At 35.3% G+C, this 24,831-nt stretch overlaps 1 protein-coding gene across 1 annotated transcript in view; it reads right to left on the minus strand.

Moving 5' to 3' along the window:
* Positions 1 to 24,831, minus strand: part of LOC140135969 (sphingomyelin phosphodiesterase 3-like) — a 285,478-nt gene that overhangs the window by 21,552 nt on the left and 239,095 nt on the right. The window contains exon 4 of the mRNA XM_072157666.1: positions 1,869 to 2,018. Coding sequence (XP_072013767.1) covers positions 1,869 to 2,018 — 150 coding nt within the window. The remainder of the gene's footprint in view (positions 1 to 1,868; positions 2,019 to 24,831) is intronic.

A 24,831-nucleotide genomic window follows, 5' to 3' on the forward strand; every position in this document is an offset into this window, starting at 1 on the left:
ACTTTTTACGCCAGGTAGGGAACAGAGGATTTTAGGGGGGACACAAAATTTTTTGATTGACCTGAAGGTGGACATGAAATTTTGACCTTAATATTAGAGGGGGACATATAAATATATACAAGGAATTGAGGATTCAAGGGGTAACATGCAATTGTTCCTTTGATATGAGATGGTTGTTAAATTTTTATGCAAAAATTCTCTGTCACCCCCCCAACGTAAATAGTATTCACTCCCATTATTGAATCCTTTCATCAGGTTTACAATATGCTAAACTTAATTGTATCTCGGATGTTAAATTATACTGGGTAGTGAGAAAAGTCTGACATTTCTTCTGATACCAAAATCTCAGTTTTGAGGAGTAAAAATGGGGGATGAAGCTGTCAATCTGGTCACATACCTTTAAAATGAACAATGGTAAAATAAGAAAATTTAACTTTTTTTTTATGTGGGTGCAAAATACCAAATTATTCTGGATGGCATCACATGCATGATGTTATTAAGAAAGCAGATCTCTTGTCTCTGTGCAGGAATTATTTGATTCATATCGTAAATCACTATTCATATAAAAAATAAACTAAGATTTGCCATCAAGCCTAAAAATAGCATGACAACTTGATTGGTATCGTAAATCTCTATTCTTATAAAAGTAAACTAAGATTTGCCATCAAGCCTAAAAATAGCATGACAACTTGATTCATATCGTAAATCTCTATTCTTATAAAAATAAAAAACTGATTTGCCATCAAATCTAAAAATGGTATGATAATTTGACGTTGCCATGGTAACAACTTCTTTAACTCCTTTATGTGGGTGAGTTTCAGTGAAGAGCATGAAATTAGGCCACAAATGTTATGTTGATATTTGCAATAAATCCTGAAATCAGGATGCTTACCCTAAATATGAGCTAAAAATACCACTCGTTATTGGGAGGTGTTAATTACAGTTTGACAATATTTATATTAAAATCTACATTTAAAAATAATAATATAACAGCAATACATTTCATGTCAGTATGTAATCTATGAAAATATTAATAGTGCTGGCTGAGCCTTTCAATAGAAAGAGTTTGTCTGTAATATATGTAACCGAACCATGAAATGATTGATTCAAGCAATAAGGTGCGATTTGCATTAAAAATATGAATAAAAGAAAAGTTTAACCAAATTCACACAACTTACTATTTTTAGCTGTGGCCGACATCCATCGACCGACATCCATCAACCTTTGGTAAAAATAGATTCTAATTTTCTTCCAAATGTTGTTGGTTTTCACTATCAGATGTATTCTTTTAATTTGAGGCCGAGCAAATGAGGTAAACCAGAGAAAATCACTATTTCATTCCAGCGACTATATCTATACTGACGTACGTACCAATGTGTTGGGGAATAAAATCGTGATCCTGGTTTTATTATCAGAATTTGGAGTGATTGCCAAATAGGGTGCAACTCTACTAGTCTTATTACAAGACTGCCCTACCCCAACCCTAAACCCTAACCCTAAAATCCGTAAACGAGGACTGGACTCAAGTCTAGCAAGTTGCCCCCTATTCGGTAATTGTACCCAGAATTCTTAATTTTACTGTAATTAAAACATTTCAGACTTAGTCTTTCACAGTTTATCATTGGGCATTACAATCATGCAAAAAGTAGAAATTAAAGGAAAATTGAGGGCATTGATGTGATCATATTGCACATTATCCCCATTTACATTTTACCTTTTTCCCTTATGCTTAAGCACATGGCTACAGTAGCAAAGCCAAATAAAAATATTGCCTTGGCCTCACTTCCCCCCATTGCCTACAGGGGAAGCTTCCCCTAACCATGCCCCTTGGCAATGCTATTGCTGGTAGTACATGGGTCTCTTCCTACCTGGTGACATGTTGTCAAAATTGAAGTTTCCACATAGCACATCAAAGGCAACCAATTCCATAGCACCTGGTTCTATCTTGTCACTGTTACTATGGAAACTTGTCATCCATGTCAAGATGGAATCCATTTGGAGGGAGCGGATATTATTTTCTGAAATGAGAAAAATTGAATCAAAACAATGTTATGTATTAGTAACACAAAATGGATGAATAGCAAGGGGGACATCATAAAATTTTGGTGGGTATGTTCCCCCAGAATTTTGAGGTTTTTGGGAGCTGTCGGTGTGCTAGTAAAAGGGGGTCTTTTGGAGCTTCGAATAAGTGAAAGAGTTGTCTTTTAGAGCTGCAAACAGTCAAAATCAAGGGTTTTCTTGGCTTTCTGGTTGAAAATCACCTGAAAACAAACCCAGAAATGTGACAAATGAGCAATTTAGGGGGCTTTTAGAGTAAAAATTATCACAAATCAAGGGTCTTTTGGAGCTCTATTTTGGTCAAATTTAGGCGGTCTTTTGGAGCTGCAAAATCCAAAAAGGGGGGTCTTTCTGGGGGAACATACCCGTATGGTTATTGGTGTCAATTGTCATCCCCGGGCATCCACATCCACATATTTTACCAGTGTAAAGCTGCTTTTGCCTTCATTGCAACTCACGCAAATAAGGCACTGCACAGGTTACAGGCGTATATACAGAACTTCAGCAACCAGGGGGGGGGATTTCTTGGTGACCTAAGAAAGGATCATAAAAATGGAGCAAATTTCCTCAAAACACACTTAAATTTGCTTTTTTAAAGCTGTAATGGCCAAATATGAGATTAATTTCGTCAAAATCACATGTACACAGGCATTTTTCTTCTCCTTTTCTCCAATTTTTCTTCACTTTTTTTTATACTGGGGGTGTGCACCCATTTAAAAATGTGTTATAGCTGCAGAATGAATGAATGAATGAATGAACAAACAAAGGAGTGAATGAAGGATGGAACAATCAAATAAATGAATGAGTTTAGAAACCATATTGAAACAAAACTGTCTTTATAAAACGTTACTTTGGTAGGATTTGGAGGTCTCATTAGTATTTCAATTGCATAGTAATGAAAACAAATTCCCTCTTTATTTTATCATCAGCTCCAAATCCATTATCAATATTTCTGTCAGTTTGCACTATTATTATTTTATCATATTACAATAAACTAGGAAAAAGGACAAAAAAGGACAAAATCAGAAATAGTATTTTATTGCTTTAAAGCATGGACGTAAATTTAATATGACATTCCGGTTGACTGCACCAAATAATAATTTGTTCTCTATTGCAAATATTTCAAATTATATGATCAGAATAAAACTTTTAAAACTACTACAGGGTGAGTCAAAAGATATGTGCCCAGCTGTATTTTTTTCTGCAATTATAGACACCCTAAATAAAAAAATTATGCTGTGCTTAAGATAGAGCATTGCTTTCTCCTTCACATAAATTTTTCATGAATCAAAAGATATGACAATTTTATGGTGTTCAATCAAGATATTTTTTATTCAAAATAATACTGAAATTTCACTTTCAGATATCATATGGAATGCTTTTTGTACAAAATGTGCTGAGGGCATAATGAAAAGATAACGTGTTTTTTTATGCCAAGCATATCTAGCAGGGCTGGATTTACCTTTTTGTTGACCCTGGGCCAGGTCAAAATTTGGAGGCCCCCAAACTCACCTTGAGGAAGGCATGACTGAGCACTCAAATTTTTTTATTTCAGACTATCTTAGCCTAATATGAAGGTGAATTTTGCTATACAGAAGGTCTGCGCATGAAGCGCGAACATTTGTGCAATTTTACCATATTTTAGCCAAAAACATGGTGTTTTGGGGGCTAAAAAAGGAAGATGCACAGTGCAATTTTGGGGGCCCCTAAATGGTAAATCCGGCCCTGATATCTGGGCATTAACAGCTGTGTGCATTTTGTTTTTCAGGGTGTCTTTTTCAAATGATCTTGTTTTAGGCCTACATTCATAAAATTTTCACACAGCTTACAATGGACAAAATATCAGTCTAGTTTATCTTGCAATTTTTTATAGATTTAAATATTTTAGAAATTTGTCAAGTTGATTACTGGTCAAATCTTTGAATAAGTTCATTTGGATTGTTAGATTCAACTAAATGCTGTGCGTGCTAGCCATAGGCTTCAACATAATAAAAGTTTTGAGATTGTTTCTCAAAAGCTCAAGAACTGTCATAAGAACCACTGAACCAATAGGTTTGTTTGTACTCATTATAATGCATTCTTCATGCTAATTTCAAATATGCTCATGAAAATTTACAATTACTTGTCGTCTGCAGTTGACACCCGCGTGGAGAGAGTTAACATAGTTCCTTTTATGCAAATCCAATTATATTGAAGATGTTAAAATCACAAAGACTACGGGCCTATTCACTCAGCAACATCTTTGACCAACTCATCACTCCCTCAAATCAATGGTGCATCCTGTTACCCATAAAAGGAAACAGTCAGATGTGATGAGTTGCCAGTCTGATGAAACCACTAATAAAGTGATAAACATCACTAAAAATGCGAGTTTAACATCTTGATTATTATTTCAATTGCATAAAAAGAACTATGTTAACAGTGGGTACTCATATGTTTGACTCACTCTGTATAATGGCAATGACATCCAGACAGTAAAATAAAGACATTTCACAGTTGAAAGAATATGCTACCATAGGAGCCAAGAATATGCAATAAAAAGGATCATTTCTGGCAAAAAATGCTATTACAGACCAGCATAAAATGTGAAGCATATATCAATAATGACTTTTTGAAATTGAAATTGAAATAAATTTGCAGAGCATTGTTGAGCAAACCAAATGGCTTTTCTTTTTTTTTATCAAGATGGGCCCTTAATCCTACTCACTGCTGGCAATCCAGTTGGGAAACTATGTAATTCTAAGATTTGGATAAAAATTATATTTGATTTTAATGGCTGTGACATATACCTTTAAAATTTCTGTAAGATAGTGTTTTGCATAGAAAAATTTAACATTCATAATACTGTGTGTGTCACATAAAATGATGTAGTTGAAAGAAAAAATAATAAAAAGAATAGTAATTATTTGTTGCACTTTTTTATGCATTGTTGGATAGTATGAATGATTGTTTCTCAACACTGTGCTTCATATTCAAACTAATGTGATCATGGCAAACCTGTTAATACTGATTTTGTGGACAGAATCAAATAAAATTGCCCATGTGAAGTTTTTGTCATAGGATATACATGTCATTCATTGGATTCCGACCGATTCCAAATCCATTCCTGCCCCCACCAAACCTGGGCATCAACCAAGCAGCACTCATGGATCAGTGGATATTGGTAATTAACCCTTATATCCAGCCAACCATTACAACCAAGCAGCAGAATTTGATCTAATAAACCCTGATATTTCTCTTTTTAACTGATTAACAGATTCAACACACCTGCGTTCCTGTTCTATACCATCATCAGTGTAACGTAGTGATGCCATAAGTGTCATATTCTTGGCTTTGTCAATAAATTCTGTTTTCATAAATGTGTGCTATCTACTAAAGATAGCAATAATAATATGAACTTGTGTGCTATCTACTGAAGATAGAAATAATATGATGGATGTGTGTGCTATATACTGAAGATAGCAATAATGAAATGGGCACATGTGCTATCTACTGAAGACAGCAGTAGTAAAAGGGGCATTTAAGCTATCTTCTAATGACAGCAATAATAAAATGGACATGTGTGCTATCTACCCAGCAAACACAAAAACGTTTTAAAAACGTTTTAAGTAAGTTATATTTTGGCTTTTGGTTTAGGTAAAAACGTTTTAATAACATTAAAATGTCGGGTTATATAAAGGTCATGACAACGTTTTAAAACGTTTTGTATGAAAACACACTAGAACAATAGTTTTTAAAAGTTTTTAACAAATGTTATTGTAAACTATTTTTGCAAACATTTTTGCCAAATATTTTGTCAATATTTAAATAACATTATGTTAAAATATTTAAACCCAGCAAACACAGAAATGTTCTTAAAATGTTTTTTTCAAAACATTTTAATAACGTTAAATGTCGGGTTATATAAAGGTCATGAAAACGGTTCAAATATTTTTGGAAAACATTTTTCGCAAAATATTTTTTTCAATCCCAAAATAACATTCTGTTTAGAATGTTTTGTATCAGGTGTTCAAGAATGTTTTTGGAATGTTATTAAAACGTATTTATAGCTTTTATATAACCCGACATTTAAACGTTTTCTGTAAAACATTTTTGTTTGCTGAGCAGAAGATTATCAAAAAATGTTATTTTAAGGTTATGAAAACGTTTTATACTCTTAATATACCCTTTATAATAATAACCCGACATTTAAACGTTTTCTGGCAACCTTTTATAACCTTTTGAGAATGATGTCGAAAACGTTTTGTGTTTGCTGGGTACTGAAGAGAGTAATAATAAAATGGACATGTGTGCTATCTGCTGAAAATAGCAATAATAAAATAGACATGTGTGCTATCTACTGAAGATATCAATAATAAAATGAACATTTGTGTATCTTCTGAAGATTGCAATAATAAAATTGACATAGGTGCTATCTACTGAAAATAGCAATAATAAATGAACATGTGTGTTATCTACCGGGTACTGAAGATAGCAATAATGAAATGGACACATGTACTATCTACTGAAGATAGCAGTAGTAAAATGGGCACTTAAGCTATCTTCTACCGACAGCAATAATAAAGTTTTTTCTTCTGAAGATTGCAATAATAAAATTGACATATGTGCTATCTACTGAAGATAGCAATAATATGATGGATGAGTGTGCTATCTACTGAAGATAGCAATAACAAAATGGACATATGTGCTATCTACTGAAGATAGAATAAAGTAGACATTTGTGTATCTGGTGCAGATTGCAATGTGCTATCTAAAGACAGCAATAATATGATGCTAATTACTGAAGATAGCAAAAATAAAATGAACATGTATGCTATCTACTGAAGATAGCAACATTAAAATGGATGTATGCTATCTACTGAAGATAGCAATAATAAAATGAACATGTGTGTTACCTACTGAAGATAGTAGTAGTAAAATGGACATGTGTGCTATCTACTGAAGATAGCAATAACAAAAATGAACATGTGTGCTATCAACTGAAGATAGCATAGCAATAATAAACTGGACATGTGTGCTATCTGCTGAAGATAGCAATAGTAAAGTGGACAAGTTTACGATCTACGGAAGATGCTGAAGATAGCAATAGTAAAGTGGACAAGTTTACGATCTACGGAAGATAGCAATAATATGATGGACATGTGTGCTATCTACTGGAGATAGCAATAATAAAATGAACATATGTGCTATCTACAGAAGATAGCAATAATATGATGGACATGTGTGCTATAGTATCTACTGAAGATAGCAATAACAAAAATGGACATGTGTGCTATCTACTGAAACATTAATTTGTAAGCGCTCTTTAGCAAAGTCATAGTTCATTGAATTTACAACAGTATGACAAAACAGGCGAAAATAGTAATTTTTTGCACAAGATTTGCACAAGATAATGGACATACGTGCTATCACTGAAGATAGCAATAATAAAATGGGGGATGATTGTATGGACCATCCCCCCCCTGGCAAAATATTGGGGGGGGGGATAAATCCCCCATCCCCCCGGGATCTACGCTTATGATCACTGCCACATCAGGGTGAAAAATTGTATAGTGAGTGATTTACCACTTGCCTTTAAAATCTAGATGCAAAGGCCTGCTATCACACATTTCAATGCACATTCTACCATAAAATAAAATCAATTTGATGCAAGACCTCTATACACCATGACCCAATTGCATCTCATGCTCTATATTCTCCCTCTCACAATGTATTCTACATTTCCAATCTTAACACATACAAATCAAATAGCCACTTAGATTGTGTCACACTAATTCACCTGGGTCTCATTCACACTTTCAATGACCCTGTTATTCAGACTAGCCTTTGTCCTTTTATGCATGCAGCTGACAGCATTTTACCATGATCTCATTCTCATCTTCAATGAATGCTATGAATAGACAGGATTTTTTTCTTGGTCTGTACCTGGCGGTGGTAGGCCCCTTAAATGCTTTCAATGATGATAAATTTGTATGTGTAATTGTAGACTGTAGATTTTGCAACAACAACAGCTAGATATGACACATGACAACTATCTTAGTAGACAGCAGATTCATTATTGCTATCTCAGGTACACATGACCACTAGCTATCTTCAGTAGATAGCACACTTGGTCACTATTGTTATTGCCATCTTCAGTAGATAGCACACATGACTACTTTTGTTATTACCATTTTGAGCACACATGACCACCACTAATATTTTGCTATTGCTATCTTCAGTAGATAGCAGATATGACTACTTTCATTATTGTCATCTTGAGCACACATGACAAATATTGTTATGTCTATCTTCAGTAGATAGCACACTTGGCCACTATTATCATTGCTATCTTCAGTAGATAGCACACATGACTACTTTTGTTATTGTTATCTTGAGCACATTAAACCTCAACATCTTTGCATCACTGCCATATCAGAATGAAAAATGGTATAGTGAGTGATTTACCACTTGCCTTTAAAATCTAGATGCAAAGGCCTGCTATCACACATTTCAATGCACATTCTACCATAAAATAAAATCAATTTGATGCAAGACCTCTATACACCATGACCCAATTGCATCTCATGCTCCATTTTCTCCATCTCACAATATATTCTACATTTCCAATCTTAACACACACAAATCGCTATAAATTGGTCCACATGGGTAAAACAAATAGGGCAATACATATCTTTTTACATTTTTATATTTTGTAAAATATTTGTCGACTTATTTTAAAAAGTATTAGGGGGAACTTTGTTCTTGGGACATAATGTGCTATCTACTGAAGGTAGCAGTAGTAAAATGGGCATGTGTGCTATCTACTGAAGATAGCAGTAGTAAAATGAACATGTGTGCTACCTACTGAAGATAGCAGTAGTAAAATGGACATGTGTGCTATCTATTGAAGATAGCAGTAGTAGTAAAATGGACATGTGTGCTATCTACTAAAGATAGCAGTAGTAAAATGGACATGTGTGCTATCTACTGAAGATAGTAGTAAAATGGACATGTGTGCTATCTACTGAAGATAGCAATAGTAAAATGGACATGTGCACTATCTACTGAAGATAGCAGTAGTGTGTGCTATCTACTGAAGATAGCAGTAGTGTGTGCTATCTACTGAAGATAATATACAAATATTTACTGCTCATTCGGGATCTGGTGGAATCTATTGTCCCCTCGGTGAACTGGAGACCGTGAGCCTACTATTTTCCCGAGACCGCCAGGTCGAGGAAAATAGTAGGCTCACGGTCTCCAGTTCACCGAGGGGACCAATAGATTCCACCAGATCCCAATTTAGAGCAGTAAATATTTGTTTTATATCCTTCATTAATATATTCTTTGTTCATTAATTGGTAAAAATATTAGAAAGGCAAGATCTTTATCATAGTCATAGGCCTCGGTATAAATCTAGGCTAGGCCTAGTCAAGGCTAGGCTGGCCTCGCTTTGTTTTGATTGAATGCACATAGGCCTACATGCACAAAACACGCACACAGTTGAGTGGCTAAAGCTTACCATGAAAATGTTGTAACCTCTACAATACCACTGTGAAACGAGTAACCATGCATGTTCTCTGTCAGTATTTTGCCGTCAATATTAAGATAGTAATCCTGATGTAACTCAAGATTGTGGCATGAAACCGCCGTATTTTAGCTGCACTTCTGTGCTGCTTGTGACTGCTTCGTAAGACAACATGACTTGCGACACATTAATACCCCAGAACCGGCTGTGATATCCCGCGTATGTGGCGAGTTGCACGGACCACTAGGAACTGCGACGCGGGTATGAGGTCATACGCTACCAGAGGGAGATAGTAAAACTATTTCCGGGAGATAGTACTTTGAATAGTACCTCGTTCCTCATCAATCTGCTTTTTGACTGCTTTGCAGAATAGCAAAACTATTTTTGGTCACATGATACACGTTTAACCAATTAACGAACGAGAATATATTAATGAAGGATATAATAATAAACTGGACATGTGTGCTATTGAAAAAATAACACATATATGATGGATATGAGTGCTATCTACTGAAGATAGCAATAATAAAATGAACATGTGTGCTATCTACTGAAGATGGCAATAATAAAATGGACATATGTGCTATCTAAAGAACATAGCAGTAGTAATATGGACATTTGTGCCCTACTGACGATAACAATCATAAAATGGACATATCTAATGCAAATAACAATGATGTGATGGACGTGTGTGCTATCTACTGAACAGAACAGTAGTAAAATGGACATGTGTGTTACCGGTATCTACTGAAGATAACAATACTAAATGGACCTTCGTACTAAACACACTGCATAGATATGTGTTTAAAACAGCTGCCTCAACATCTTCGCATCACTGCCACATCAGGGTAAAAAAATAGTATAGTGAGTGATTCACCACTTGCCTTTAAAATCTAGATGCAAAGGCCTGCTATCACACATTTCAATGCACATTCTACCATAAAATAAAATCAATTTGATGCAAGACCTCTATACACCATGACCCAATTGCATCTCATGCTCTATATTCTCCCTCTCACAATGTATTCTACATTTCCAATCTTAACACATACAAATCAAATAGCCACTTAGATTGTGTCACACTAATTCACCCGGGTCTCATTCCCACTTTCAATGACCCTGTTATTCAGACTAGCCTTTGTCCTTTTATGCATGCAGCTGACAGCATTTCACCATGGATGGTCTCATTCTCATCTTTAGTGAATGCTATGAATAGACTGTGTTTTCTTTGGTTTGTACCTGGCGGTGGTAGGCCCCTTATATGCTCTCAACGATGATGAATTTGTATGTGTAATTTTAGACTGTAGATTTTGCAACAACAACAACAAATGCAAGTACCGGTAATGCCCTAAGGTACAGAAAAAACATTAACTTTCTTTTACAGGCCCAACTGACCCAGATTTTACGTTTTGGGAGAATTTGTAAAACATTTTGCTAAAAAGATGTAAAGTAAGCTGTTTTGGGGCCAAAATTGATTGATTTTGACTGAAAAATTTCAGAAAACATTTTCAAAATATGTTTACAAAAACTCACCAAATTTTTGCCAGATTTTTCAAGCTTTTTAAAAGTGATATTTCAGATCCCCTAAAATAGGTTTTGTCCGTTGCCTAAATCATGATTGTCCATTTTACTATTTGAAGTTATGATATCAGTAATAATATTTTAAAATATGAATTTAGGCCAAAAAAAAGTGTGTGTCAGCTTCCTTTGGCCAAAAACCCTATTAAAGCGCTATGTGTTGGGGTTTTTTAGCGAAAAGGCTATGTGGATGCAAAATATGGAACATATGCCCTCAACCCTATGTAAACATAATTTCCTGTTACTAAATTTGCTACAGCTGCTCTGAGTTAGGGCAGGTGGCAGTGGGTTGAGGCAAGGGCATCATCTATCTTGAAAAGTGGGGGCCACAGATTTGGTGGATTTTTTTTTGGTACATCATGCCAAGCTTAACAGAAGGGTTGTTGGAATTCTTTTTCAAATGAAGCCCCAATTGAGACTTTTTCTATTATGTATACATTTTTATTGGTTATAGTAACACAAACTTCAAAACGTGGGTCTATAGACTTGCATGACATAAGGACCTGAGGCAGGGGTAGCACGAGCACACAAAAACAAAGGGTCCAATTTAATTCTGAACCCTTTGTACTTTTTATCGGACCCTTTGGTCACTTTCAACTTGTGATTTAAGGAGTCCAAAATGGCCAAAATAAAAAAATAAGGAGTCCCTGGACGTGTCAGATACAACCCCTGACCTGAGGAAGGTAGGATGTGCCCTTCAGAAGTTTGATTTTGTTCAAAATGAAGCCCATATCAAAGCCTTTTGGTGCAGTAGCATATAGCCAGGTTCAGATGGGTATGTAGGGGGGGGGGGGGCTCAAACTTGTGATTGTACCAACATAATCATGAATTCACCAACGAGTATTCTTGTCAAGCATGTCAGATCAGTGTCCACCCTCCCCTACACACACTTCAGTAGCGTAACGACCAATATTTCAAAATTATTTTACTGGGACAAGCACACAAAGTGCGCAAAATTGTTGATATTAATGCTTTAATTGGATGGCCCAAACATAGCAGATTTTAACCAATTTTTTTAATATGGACTGTTTGGAAAACGTGACCCCGGACTAGTTATGTACCAACGGACCATGCTGACTGGGGAGCTACACCCCCACTGGATACACCACTGATTTTGTACACATTTATGCACTATTTATGGTCATATATACTGTGCACAAAAAGTGCCTAAACACTTAACACAAAAGCAATAGGGCCTATCTTACGATAATTTTGTTCTGCATATTTTGATACCTTATTTGGCACGATCCCTCTTTATTTCCCCAAGTTATACCAAATTGAGTGGGAAAAGTGGGTCCTTTCCTCCTTCAGATTGATTTGGGCTATTTCCCCCTTCAGATTAATTGTCAATGAACTCAAAAACAACAAACATGGGAGACAACACTTTTTGTGGTGGTCATGTTCTATACCAACCGAGAGATCATTTGGTTTATTTATAAAGAATATCCGCTATGGGATTTCTTAAGTATCTCATACCAAAGAAAAATGCCCCTACACCAGACAATACCATAATCTGCATATTTAAAGGCACAATATTTCTTTATGACGTTATTATCATTCATATATAGAATATTTGATTCTTACATAATGTATCACATACATAATCCGCACTACTTGGCACCATATTTCCAACTCCATGGAAAGTACCCAACCTGACGAAAAATGAACATAATCTGCGCTAATTGGCACCAATATCCTATGGAGTAAAAGCCTAAAAGCCGTGACAAACATCATCATCGCTGAAATTGAGCCCAAAAAGATCCCAAAACGCAGACAAAACAATCACGCGCATTTTAATTTCAATTTAAAATTGAAAGGCCATCCCATTTGGAATTCTTATCGTGTGTATTTTATAACACCCAATTCCATACTTACACACATGTATTAAAGGTTACATGTAGTTACTATTGAAAATATATTCGATTTCAAATAATGACCATGTCATTTGCCATGATTTGTCATAAATGCATATAATTAATGCAGAATATCATTGAAAGCGAAAAAAATAACTGCACGTATCGTCTTCTTTTATAGACATGAAAAGTTTTGCTTCAATCATTTCATGTATTTATTTACCACAATGACTAGGAAACTGTTGACATACATGTACCAGGCTTATGTCTTTAACTTCAACAACCATTTTTGACTTGTTTTGTTTTTTGATTATGCAGTAAACAAGGTAGACAGTGGTAAAGTGCTTTTTCTTTAACTTCGGCTACTTTTTGATTTTATGATAAAGTGCCTACTTGACACCAACAGACAGATTCTTTTTTGTGGAATTATTTAGCTTACATATTTTCAGACTTTAGAATTTGCTATGAATTCAAAGTCATATCAAACTTATTTTGAACTTGTTGACTTATTACTTTATTTCTATACAGCTGGTTCTCATTTCCTTTGTGAACCATTTTTCTCCAGTGTTTTGCGCTGGGAGACATCTTAGTTTAACACGACCGCTCTATGCAGTGTTTAAGGCTCAAGTATATACAATTGAAAGCTTTTAGACTTGAACTTGAATACAAAATTATAATCACTTGCTGACTTGCAAGTTATTATCTTATCTGTGTCCCCACTTGTTATGATAAACATGTTTTATTAAACATAAGCCATTTAATTAATTTCAATTAAGCCTACAAAGGCTTGATAATATTTACTTCAATTCTTATGTTATGCCTGAATTCGAAGTTACCTCATATTGTGAACATTTGACATTCATTGTGATATTTCTGTATATACAATTGAAAGCTTTTAGACTTAAACTTGAATTCACAATTATAATCACTTGCTGACTTGCGAGTTATTATCTTATCCGTGTCCCCACTTGTTATGATAACCTGTTTTATTAATCATGTTAAGCCATTAAATGAACTTCAATTAAGCCTGCAAGGCTTGATTATATTTACTTCACTTCTTATATTGTTATGCATGAATTGGAAGTGAACATTTGACATTTATTATGATATTTCTGTTTCAAATGATTACCTTGAAAACGTTTAACGCTCTGATAAAACATTTAATGCTCGTGTTAATTTAAACCGCATAATTTAGCATTAAACATGTTTTCAAAGTTACGTAAAACTTAAAACCAATTGATTATTCTTACTTACTTTCCGCTAAAACATGTAAACTTATACATGACTCACTGTTACTTTACTTTCACTTAACATATACATTTATTGGGCGTGGAGGGTGGGTTTTTCAGTAGACGTGGGTCACTCGATGATAAAACATGATGTGAGTCAAAAACCCATTTGCATTTGCCAGCTACAATTATGCCAAGTGATTGGTTGTATCATAGCAACAACAAAAACCTTTAACAAAACCATTATGAATGCATTCAATAACCCTGCACCTGTTTTAACATAGGTGAACGCATATCTGAAATCACTGATGTGCATACCTCCAAGTGGATCAACGGCTTAATCCATATTATACACAAGGGTAAAAAAACCATTTATACGCCTGGCCAAAATTTTCTCCCCATTGACAATTTGGTTTTAATTCGACTTCGCTTAATTAAACGCTATTGTCAATGAACTCAAAACAACAAACATGGGAGACAACACTTTTGTGGTGGTCATGTTCTATACCAACCGAGAGATCATTTGGTTTATTTATAAAGAATATCCGCTATGGGATTTCTTAAGTATCTCATACCAAAGAAAAATGCCCCTACACCAGACAATACCATAATCTGCGCATATTTAAAGGCACAATATTTCTTTATGACGTTATTATCATTCATATATAGAATATTTGATTCTTACATAATGTATCACATACATAATCCGCACTACTTGGCACCATATTTCCAACTCCATGGAAAGTACCCAACCTGACCTTAACATGAACATAATCTGCGCTAATTGGCACCAATATCCTATGGAGTAAAAGCCTAAAAGCCGTGACAAACATAATCAGCGCTGAAATTGAGCCCAAAAGATCCCAAAACGCAGAACAAAACAATCACGCGCATTTTAATTTCAATTTAAAAATTGAAAGGCCATCCCATTTGGAATTCTTATCGTGTGTATTTTATAACACCCAATTCCATACTTACACACATGTATTAAAGGTTACATGTAGTTACTATTGAAAATATATTCGATTTCAAATAATGACCATGTCATTTGCCATGATTTGTCATAAATGCATATAATTAATGCAGAATATCATTGAAAGCCGAAAAATAACTGCCAAACAAGTTCCTTTATTTCAAAAGGAACTTGCTTAACACCCGCCCCTTTTTTTTCAATTTCAATGATTCAATGCTCCTGGATGCAACATGGAAAATGTAGCATGAAGTTAGCTGGCGCTACTCGGCTTTATAGGATAAAGAATTATTTCACTTGTGGAGCTGAGTTGATGATTGTGATTTTAGAGTGGCACACGATTGGCCAACATAATTGCCCAAATTACTTTTGGGTTTTAAAGCGATTAGCACCTCGAGAACCGATTTTAAGCATTGAAGTGGCTAAATGCTTTACCGTATATTTTATTTCTTACATGTAACGGTTTTCAAATAAATGTTGAATAAAATGGAACACATATATTTTGAATCATACATATCAAACACAAATTCCCATATCAATCATTTGGATTTCATACTGTCACTGATACCGAATAGATGCAATTGGAGCGTAGAAAAACCTAATCAAAACCTTCGTGGGATAAAAGCAGGAAAACCTTCCAATTGCAGCGTGTATCGTTTCAATATTTACAAAGGATTTTCATACAGGATATATATACAATTTTTCTTTGATGAACTTGTTTTATCATTTCGCCTTTGCCAACTGTGAGGTTCATAGCAAGAGTGTTATATCAATATATGTTACCAACTTGCTTTATTATGCATTTCAGGAATTAAATTTCAATTTGTGTCCCCAAGGAAACCAAATTAAATGCATCTTAGACTGCTTAATCCTGTACTGTATACTTGTAGTTCATTGTCCTTTTTTGGTCATTGTTTAGCTCTAGTGATGATCATGCCGTTTCCAAATAAAGTTTGCTTGACTTTGTTTTGTGACTACAAACTACTTGCATTGTTTTTGTTTTCATCTGAGCTTTCATCAAATGCCAATTCCATGCTGTCACACCCCTGACAAATATGTTGATGATGCGGTGATGCGACTATTAATATTAATCGACTGTGCATCGATTTTAACGGTTTTCTCTGGTTTACAACATCGTTCACCTAAACACGTAATAATTCCTGCGCATGTGAGAAACGTTCGCACTTCCGGTCCTTGCGATTTGGTAGTTCACAGCACCTAGCTTGCAATTGGTGGTGAGCTTTTGCGAAATTGCCTTCATCCTTTCATAGCAAGTGTGTAGAAGAATTTAAATATCACAGATACACATAGGTCATGTGGTTCTTGAATTATGTTGTAACAAACGCTGAAACAACAACACTTTTGTAAGAAGTGTGGAGGTACCAACTCCTTAACAACAATACAATAATCCAACACGTTTTCAAGCTGACGTTTTCACGGTATATGATTTGTAGAATTAACTTTGCAAAACATCAACGTTTTATTTTTCCATGACATATTGATTTAGATAACGAATCGATATATATCCATGTGTTCATGCATGTCCACACGTTCCTGCGTGAATTTGTTTTTAATTTCCATGAGCTCAGGAACTTCGCCTTGTGAAGTACCGCCAATTGTCGCTTGTTGTAGACTGAACTTTATACCATGCATGATGTCCGCTACACATTTTGCCATGTCCCCACGATATTGTTCATGTTAAGTAATGTTCACAAGTGGCCTATGCTAATTCCACAACATCAACACTATGAATTTCTGAAATGAAACAAAAATACACAGCAAGAGACAACTGATGCTATACACTGTATGTCTTATACTACTGTTTTATGATATGCAGATATGATTTGTCTGTTGGTGTCTGTTCTGCCATGTTTCTTTTATAGTCGTCTGTAAATTATAACTATAGGCCTACTCCTTTGTTTTTATTTTTAAAACGCCTATTTGTTATAAAATTGTTAATGACATTGTAGCTCATTGTATGCATGTGAATTCGCGAACGTGACCTTTGCCCTTTCAACTTAGGCTTGTTTTGTTCTCTTACTACATTAGCTGTTTAACTATTATGAAAATGGTGGCTAACATCACAACGCACTATGCAATTAGTGGCTTCCTCATATAACTGCTCCCCCTACTTTCTCATCTATTTTGTATAATCATGTATTCCTTGCCCGTTGCCTACATACATATACCTCTTAACCATATTTGATGTGTCCGCATACTTTATAAATACCACCTACAAACATGAATGCCTATATACATAATAGTTCGGCTTTTTAGTGTAGGCCTATAATCAAAAATATATTTCTTGCCTGTACGAATATGCCATGTGGTCTGCCTATGTTCCGCACTATTAGCCAGTACCTAAGGTATTTGCTAGCTTTTGTTAACCCTGTAATAAGCATAAGGGTTCTCAGATTTTACATTTGCACAAGTCAGTTGTTTTTTTTGTTTTTTGTTTTTTTGTTTTTTTCCATTCTTTTTAACTAGGCCTCTCGTTCTTGCACTCCAAACGTCCTAACCATCGATGGAGTATAACTGGTATTAAATTGACAACCACCCGAAAGAATTTCTTTAAATACATGCCAACTACAATATTTTGATATGCCTATGTTCCATATTATCAGCCAGGGTATTTGCTACACACTGTAATAAGCATTTAAGGGTTCTCAAATTTTACAATTGTACCAGACAATTTTTGTTTTTATCATTCTTTTTTTTAACCAAGCCTCTCGCGCTTTACCCGATACTTGCACTACAAACGTCCTAAACCATCGCTGGAGTTGTGCGAATGCACGAATTCAATAATATTACTCGTATTAATTGACTACCCCCCAATAGAATCTCTTTAAGGTTATTAATTATTTTAAACTGTTGTGATTTGGTAGTTCACAGTATCTTATGAATGGTTGTGAGCTTTGGCAAAAACTGCATTGCTCAATTCATAGCGAGCGTGTAGAAGAATCAAAATATCACAGATATACTTTTATAATAGGTGCTGCGGTTCTTGAGTTACGTTGTAAAGAGGGCTGAAACAACAACGCTTTTGTAAAACGTACATAGCTCATTAACAACAATAAATTTAGCAAGTTTGCAAAGTATACGATTTGTAGAACTTTGCAAAACATCAAGGTGTTAACTGTCAATAATATATTGATCTAGATAATGAAAATCGATTTTTAGATTGCTTCGACCAACAATACCTCGTCTACCCTTAAACGCATGTAATTTATAATTTTTTAATATTAGGCCTAAGGCCTAATATACTCAATTCCATTTATTTTGTATTTATTTTTTCTTCTTGCACTATATTACCTGTATGTATTCTTTGATATAGTTATATTAAATTGTATAATGCAGATCCACTAATCGGTCATTTCTACCTTGTTACTAATTTATGTTCTTGAAGGACTATTTATATATTTTACTGCATATCTATATTGTATCTATCATTACCCTTACAAAATGTGTTTCATTTTAATCTACTAGATGCTATTACTGTATCTGGTATGCTTATTATTTTTTATATTTATACAGTACTTAAACTTCATTTTTCTTATTTGTGACCTAAGTGACCATCCCAATTTGTTTACCTCCAGAAAATAAGATATTTTTTCTTGTTGGCCTTCTTTACTTCCCGTTTTTATATTTTACTGCATATCTATATTATATCTATCATTACCCTTACAATTGGGGTTTCATTTTGCTATTACTGTATCTGCTTATTATTTTTTATATTTATATTAGACCTATTACTTATACTTCCATTTTCCTTATTTGTGACTTAAGTGACCATCCCTATTTGTCAGATTGTTTTCCCTTCATTACTTGATAAGATCCAGACTCTGCCATTATATAGAGCTGGTCTATCTCTCTTGATAAACAATCGTTTTTCTTTCTTCTTATTCTGTTTTTCATTAGTAATAGAACCATGAATTTAGTGTAACCTCCTTGACCTTACTATTTGTTGTTTGATTGATATTGTTTCCCGCTAGTTATCCTTGTACTTATTGCCTACCATAATTACTAGCCTACTACTATTAGATCCTGTAATATTCATGTTTAGGCCTATGATTTTTTGAAGAAACCATGTCAAACTGAAGCGTCATTAATCATAGCTATAAACTCGAACTTGACTGTGCTCATGTGTATTAAGCATGTTTGAACTTAATCTATTTAACTGCATTGTTCATAATTATTCGATCACTGAAATGCCCACGCTGGCACTATTTAATGTTTTAAAACACACCTTATCTTATGCCTTACGCACTCATTTCTTGGCACTGCTTATAGCGGGGCTTATAGATGTTATATGTGTAGGCCTATGCATGTAGGCTTACATTTAATAAAATTTCCAAGAGATAAGGGATACGTATAGTTGTGTAATCTTTTCGCTACATGTATTAAATTAATTAATCGCTGTCCTTCATATTGATCCTCGTTAGTGCTATTTCTGTTATTTATTATTATCATTATTATTTCATCGTATAATTAACATATTAATCATAACTTGCCTACTCAAGTACATTGTCCCTTCCATACCGCCGAAAGACAAAGATTCCACCATGATGACGCATCGTCCTGCACAATCACGATCTATGTTACAATCACACCCTGATTGTTTTACTGTTGCCATTTTGTTTATCCTGTTGGTAGATTGCTATACATTGCCATAGAGCGAATGCAAGCATTAACATGTCACTGTTTTATATTGACATGCAGCTATTTAACCATAGATGCTTTAACCTTTTTTTCAGTAGACGCGTTGATCTCTCGATGATAAAACATGATGTGAGTCAAAACCCATTTGCATTTGCCAGCTACAATTATGCCAAGTGATTGGTTGTATCATAGCAACAACAAAAACCTTTAACAAAACCATTATGAATGCATTCAATAACCCTGCACCTGTTTTAACATAGGTGAACGCATATCTGAAATCACTGATGTGCATACCTCCAAGTGGATCAACGGCTTAATCCATATTATACACAAGGGTAAAAAAAAACCATTTATACGCCTGGCCAAAAATTTTCTCCCCATTGACAATTTGGTTTTAATTCGACTTCGCTTAATTAAACGCTATTCCTACCGGCTATTCTATGGGCTCATTAAAGCATGACAGATCAACACTCACTCGCAGTACTCATGATTAGCATGTTTTGAGAGAAAAGTCTATGTAAATTATGTCACTTTTGAAATGCTCTCTTTTTTATTCAAATTGGTATGACTTGGGAAAAAAATTGCATCATGTCAAATGAGGTACAAATGTGCCCATCCACCACAAACTGGTCGTAAAGTCGGCATTTTCCATTTTGAGATACAATCAAAAACAGTATTGGATTTCTATGTAAAATATATTAGGAATTTGACCTTTGATGAACCATAACTTCACTTCTAGATGTCCGATGAAGCTGGTTGAGGTGTCATTTGTAAAGCTGAAAGTGCATTCTTTCCAAATCTGCAATAAACAGAAAATGATCTAGAGCCGACTTTACTACCACTTCGTAGTGGATGGTCCCAAATATATATATGCAGAACAAAATTCTCAATCTACTGACTAGTATGACTACTTCATTTGGTAAATTAGGTATAGATTTCAGCTGGAATAGCCCAATTATGCACAGTAATACGTCTCTGGTGGTAGGACAATTAAAGACTGTTTTCTGTTAATTGAGACTATTGCTATTCTTGTTGTGATTGGTGGACGTGACTTGGTTGCACACAGAGATACCATAACACTGTATTGCAGTGTTCTAATTTAGATGAGTCTTCTCATTCACACTTCAATTTAGTAGATGGGGGTAAATAACCATGACATCGATAATCATGTGATTGTTAAAAAAAATGATATCATATCATTATATATAAAAAAAATCTGATATATAAAAAAAATCTGATATCAAGTAGAATGGTCAATGAATAATGGAATAGACTCTACTTGTTTGAATAGAGATAGAAATATCCATTTCATAGTAGGCCTACACTCAGATGGATGTTCTTGGTCATTTCTCTGATTGCACATAGACACAAACTTTTCAGCAATGACCCAAAAATTCTATCAAACAGTCTGTACACATGAAATTCAACTTTACTGAGTTATCAACACTAGTGGGACACCCACCTATGCATTTAGACATCATCATCATCAGTCGGCTGCGGAGCAGCGACTACAAGCTTTCTCCAACTAATGCGATCTTGGGCAAGCGAAACAATTCTGTTTGGCTGCAGCATTCCATCAGTATCTCCCAGGAGGTGCTGGACATACTGTAAGTACAGTGTGCGCGGCCGTCCCGGTTTCCTCTTCCCATGTGGTGGAATATAAAGCGCATATTCTTTCACAGGCTCGCCATCTTCAAGACGCAGTATATGGCCGAGAAATTTGAGTTGATGATGACAAAAGATGTCAAGACTGCGAATTAAGAAATATGCAGTAACAGGCGCAGAGAGTTTTTAACCTGCGCACTTTGTGGAATGATTTACCCTCATTAACAGATGTTGCTGGACTTTTTCCAATCAGTGGCGTAGCATCATAGGGACATGGGAACACATGCCACCCCCCTCCCTCCCCATTGATTTGAAAATTTAGACAATCCCATAAGAAAATTGGAAAAATACACAAAAAAAACGGCTTATACCCTCCAATCAGGCCAGGTGTTATAATTTGAATTACAAAACGTAGAGTTGATAAATTTGGATTTAGAGAAGATTTCCACTGCCCTTGTTAGGGTCTCATTGCAGCCTGACAGATGAACACTTACTTCATTGTGTTCAATATACGCTGGCGAAGTTACGTAATTAATCGGATTAATTACCATAGCAATAGGTGAAAACAATTTTGAACATATCGCCCAGCACGACAAGCAGGTTACACTCATCACCTGTGCATGTCTACAATCACAGATTGAATACAATACTGGTCTTTTCAAAGATACTAATCTTACAGGTGCAAGTGATCAGCATGATATGGTTCAATGCAGAGACCGCGTGAACGTATCAGTGCAGCGCGATATATTCAAAAATTGTTTTCACCTATTGCTATGGTAGTTAATCCGATTATTACGTAACTTCGCCAGCGTATTGGGGATTTGCCATTTGGTCTAATACCATCTATATAATAATACGCTATTCTCTGTCTGTTTGTCTGTTTGTCTGTGACTGCTAATGTGAGGCCACCGTAGGTCATACGGGGCTCAAACTTGGTGGGTGGGTGCAGCTTGGTATGAGGAAGAATGAGTTTATATTTTTTAAGGTCAAAGGTCAAGGACGGGGTCAAGTTCAATTGAAGTCTAATTTCAAATACTTTAAATGGCAAATCTAGCCATGCCATTGTGTTGACCTTGGACTATCACACAAAAGTTTCCACGGTGACCTTTTCATCATACCTACGGTTAAGAGGTCAAAGGTCAAGAAAGGTAAAAATTTCAAATTGCTCCTATGGAGCTCAAACTTGGTGGGTGGGTGGACCTTGGACTAACAAACAAAAGTTTCCACGGTGACCTTTTCGTCATATCTACGGTTAAGAGGTCATAGGTCAAGAAAGATAAACCTTTTCGTCAGCCCTATGGTTAAGAGGTCATAGGTCAAAAAACAAAGATTTCAAATTGCTCATGCAGCTCAAACTTGGTCGGTGGGTGTAACTTTGGCCAAGGAAGCCCAGGTTTGAGATCTGCAAAAGCCAATAACTATGACAGCCGAGAACCGCGAAATACGGGTAACCGCCTAGTTTGGTATAATATCCATCTCGTCTACATCCATTTCGTCTAAACCCATTAGGTCTATATCCACTACGTCCAATAACCATTTGGTCCTTTAACCGTTTGGTCCAATAACCTTTTGGTCCGATAACCATTTAGTCTAATAGCCAATAAGTTTTAAACCATTTAGTCTAATAGCCATTTGGTCTAATACCCATTTGGTCTACAAACCATTTAGTCTTACAAGCATTTAGTTTATTAAAGGTGAACCTCATTGAAAATAAAGTTATATATCAATGGAAAGCTTATGATATCAGGATATTAAAATAATTTTTCCGATTTTTTGATGGCCAATAAAGCTGAAAAATTAAAAAATGAATGAATTTTTGGTCTTTTTAAGGCGCCCAAAAAGCACCCAAATCAATCGTCTTTGACCTTGAGAATGCTCGTGGCGTAAGCTCAGGGTTCGTGATCACGTGATCCTACTCGGAAACATGTAAACAAGACTTGCTTCCTGTACTTTGCAAGCTGCCCGGCAAGTCTGATTTTCACAATAAAGCTTCAAATGAGAAGAATCTTCAAGTTGCTGATTCCTTCTATATATATTAGAATAGAATTATTGTCAATACGAAAATGTTCCGTAAATTTTTTGACCAAATCAGTCATAACTGGCTTGGTATAACTGGGTAATTGAGTTTGAATTTCGCGCTGGGATCAATTCCATGCGCAAATGATTGCTGCTATCGTATACCGTTCATGTCATGGACTGAATAAACATGATCGAATAACAAATTAAATAACTTGTTTGTGACATTCCCTATTCTTGATTCATTTAAAAATATCTGATTTTTAAAAATATCGTCTTGTAGTAATCAAAAATTAATTAAAAAACCGCCGATTTCATCAAATCCAGCCCATAAAGGTTTTCATATTAGCGCATTGCTGTGTAATACATTCTCCGGTACATTCTTTCCACACAATCACGATTGAAAGAAACAGATACTTTATTATAAAATAAATACAATTTAGGCTTAGTAGACTGTTATTTGATGGAATTCTGAAATCTGAATAAAATTAAAATATTGTCACTTGTGTCACGATTCTTTTAATGATACTACCATCAGTGTACTGAAAAAGTGAAACATTCATGTTTTATGGATTACCGAACACGATGCGTAAATTGCTGCTTTTATGCTGAAGAAATTACAGGCAGCGCGCACGATCAAGGTGGGCAAACACAGCGACTTCGCGTCTCTCCGGTAGCACAAGTTCAAGTTGCGCCGTGTTTCAGCAGATTAATCGTTCCCTTATATTTGGAACATCTACAGGAATAAATTTTGCTGATGAAGTAGCAATAAGTTGGAAATATCAGAATGTGAATATCAAATCAGTCATTTTGTCTGCAAGTACAGTACGTACAGTCGCGGATACGGAACACTCGGCGACTGAGTGAGTTCACCCGCCCTGTATGTATCTACGAGTTCGCCTATCATACATGACCGGTTGTAAAGTTAAGAAATAATTAAAAAATCCCGTACATGTAGGCCTACTTTATTCTATTCCTTCATTTTCTCATTGTGATAAGTTCATCTCAACTTGGTGTGACGATCTGAACTGGGAGCACTAGCAGTTATTTTTTTCTATCTGTTTTCATTCCGGTTCTTCGGCGCATCTTCGCTCTTCATGCTTTACTGTAATATTCCCTGCATATCGTGGATGGCTTGGCCTATCCCAAAGCACTGCCCCGGCCAGCACTTTTCCCATTTTTTAATCCACACACTTTATTCAGGAACTTCATTCTTGATTTGATCATGATGTTTCCTTCATGTTATTCTTATTTTATTGAAGATATTTTTCATGTAAAGTAAGTTGGCAATGACTGAGTTCGTGCATTGGCCCGATGCATGCCACAGTAATGCATGGACATTGTGTTTACAATCAA

The sequence above is a fragment of the Amphiura filiformis genome, chromosome 16, assembly GCF_039555335.1.
Source record: "Amphiura filiformis chromosome 16, Afil_fr2py, whole genome shotgun sequence".
Lineage (NCBI taxonomy): Eukaryota > Metazoa > Echinodermata > Ophiuroidea > Amphilepidida > Amphiuridae > Amphiura > Amphiura filiformis.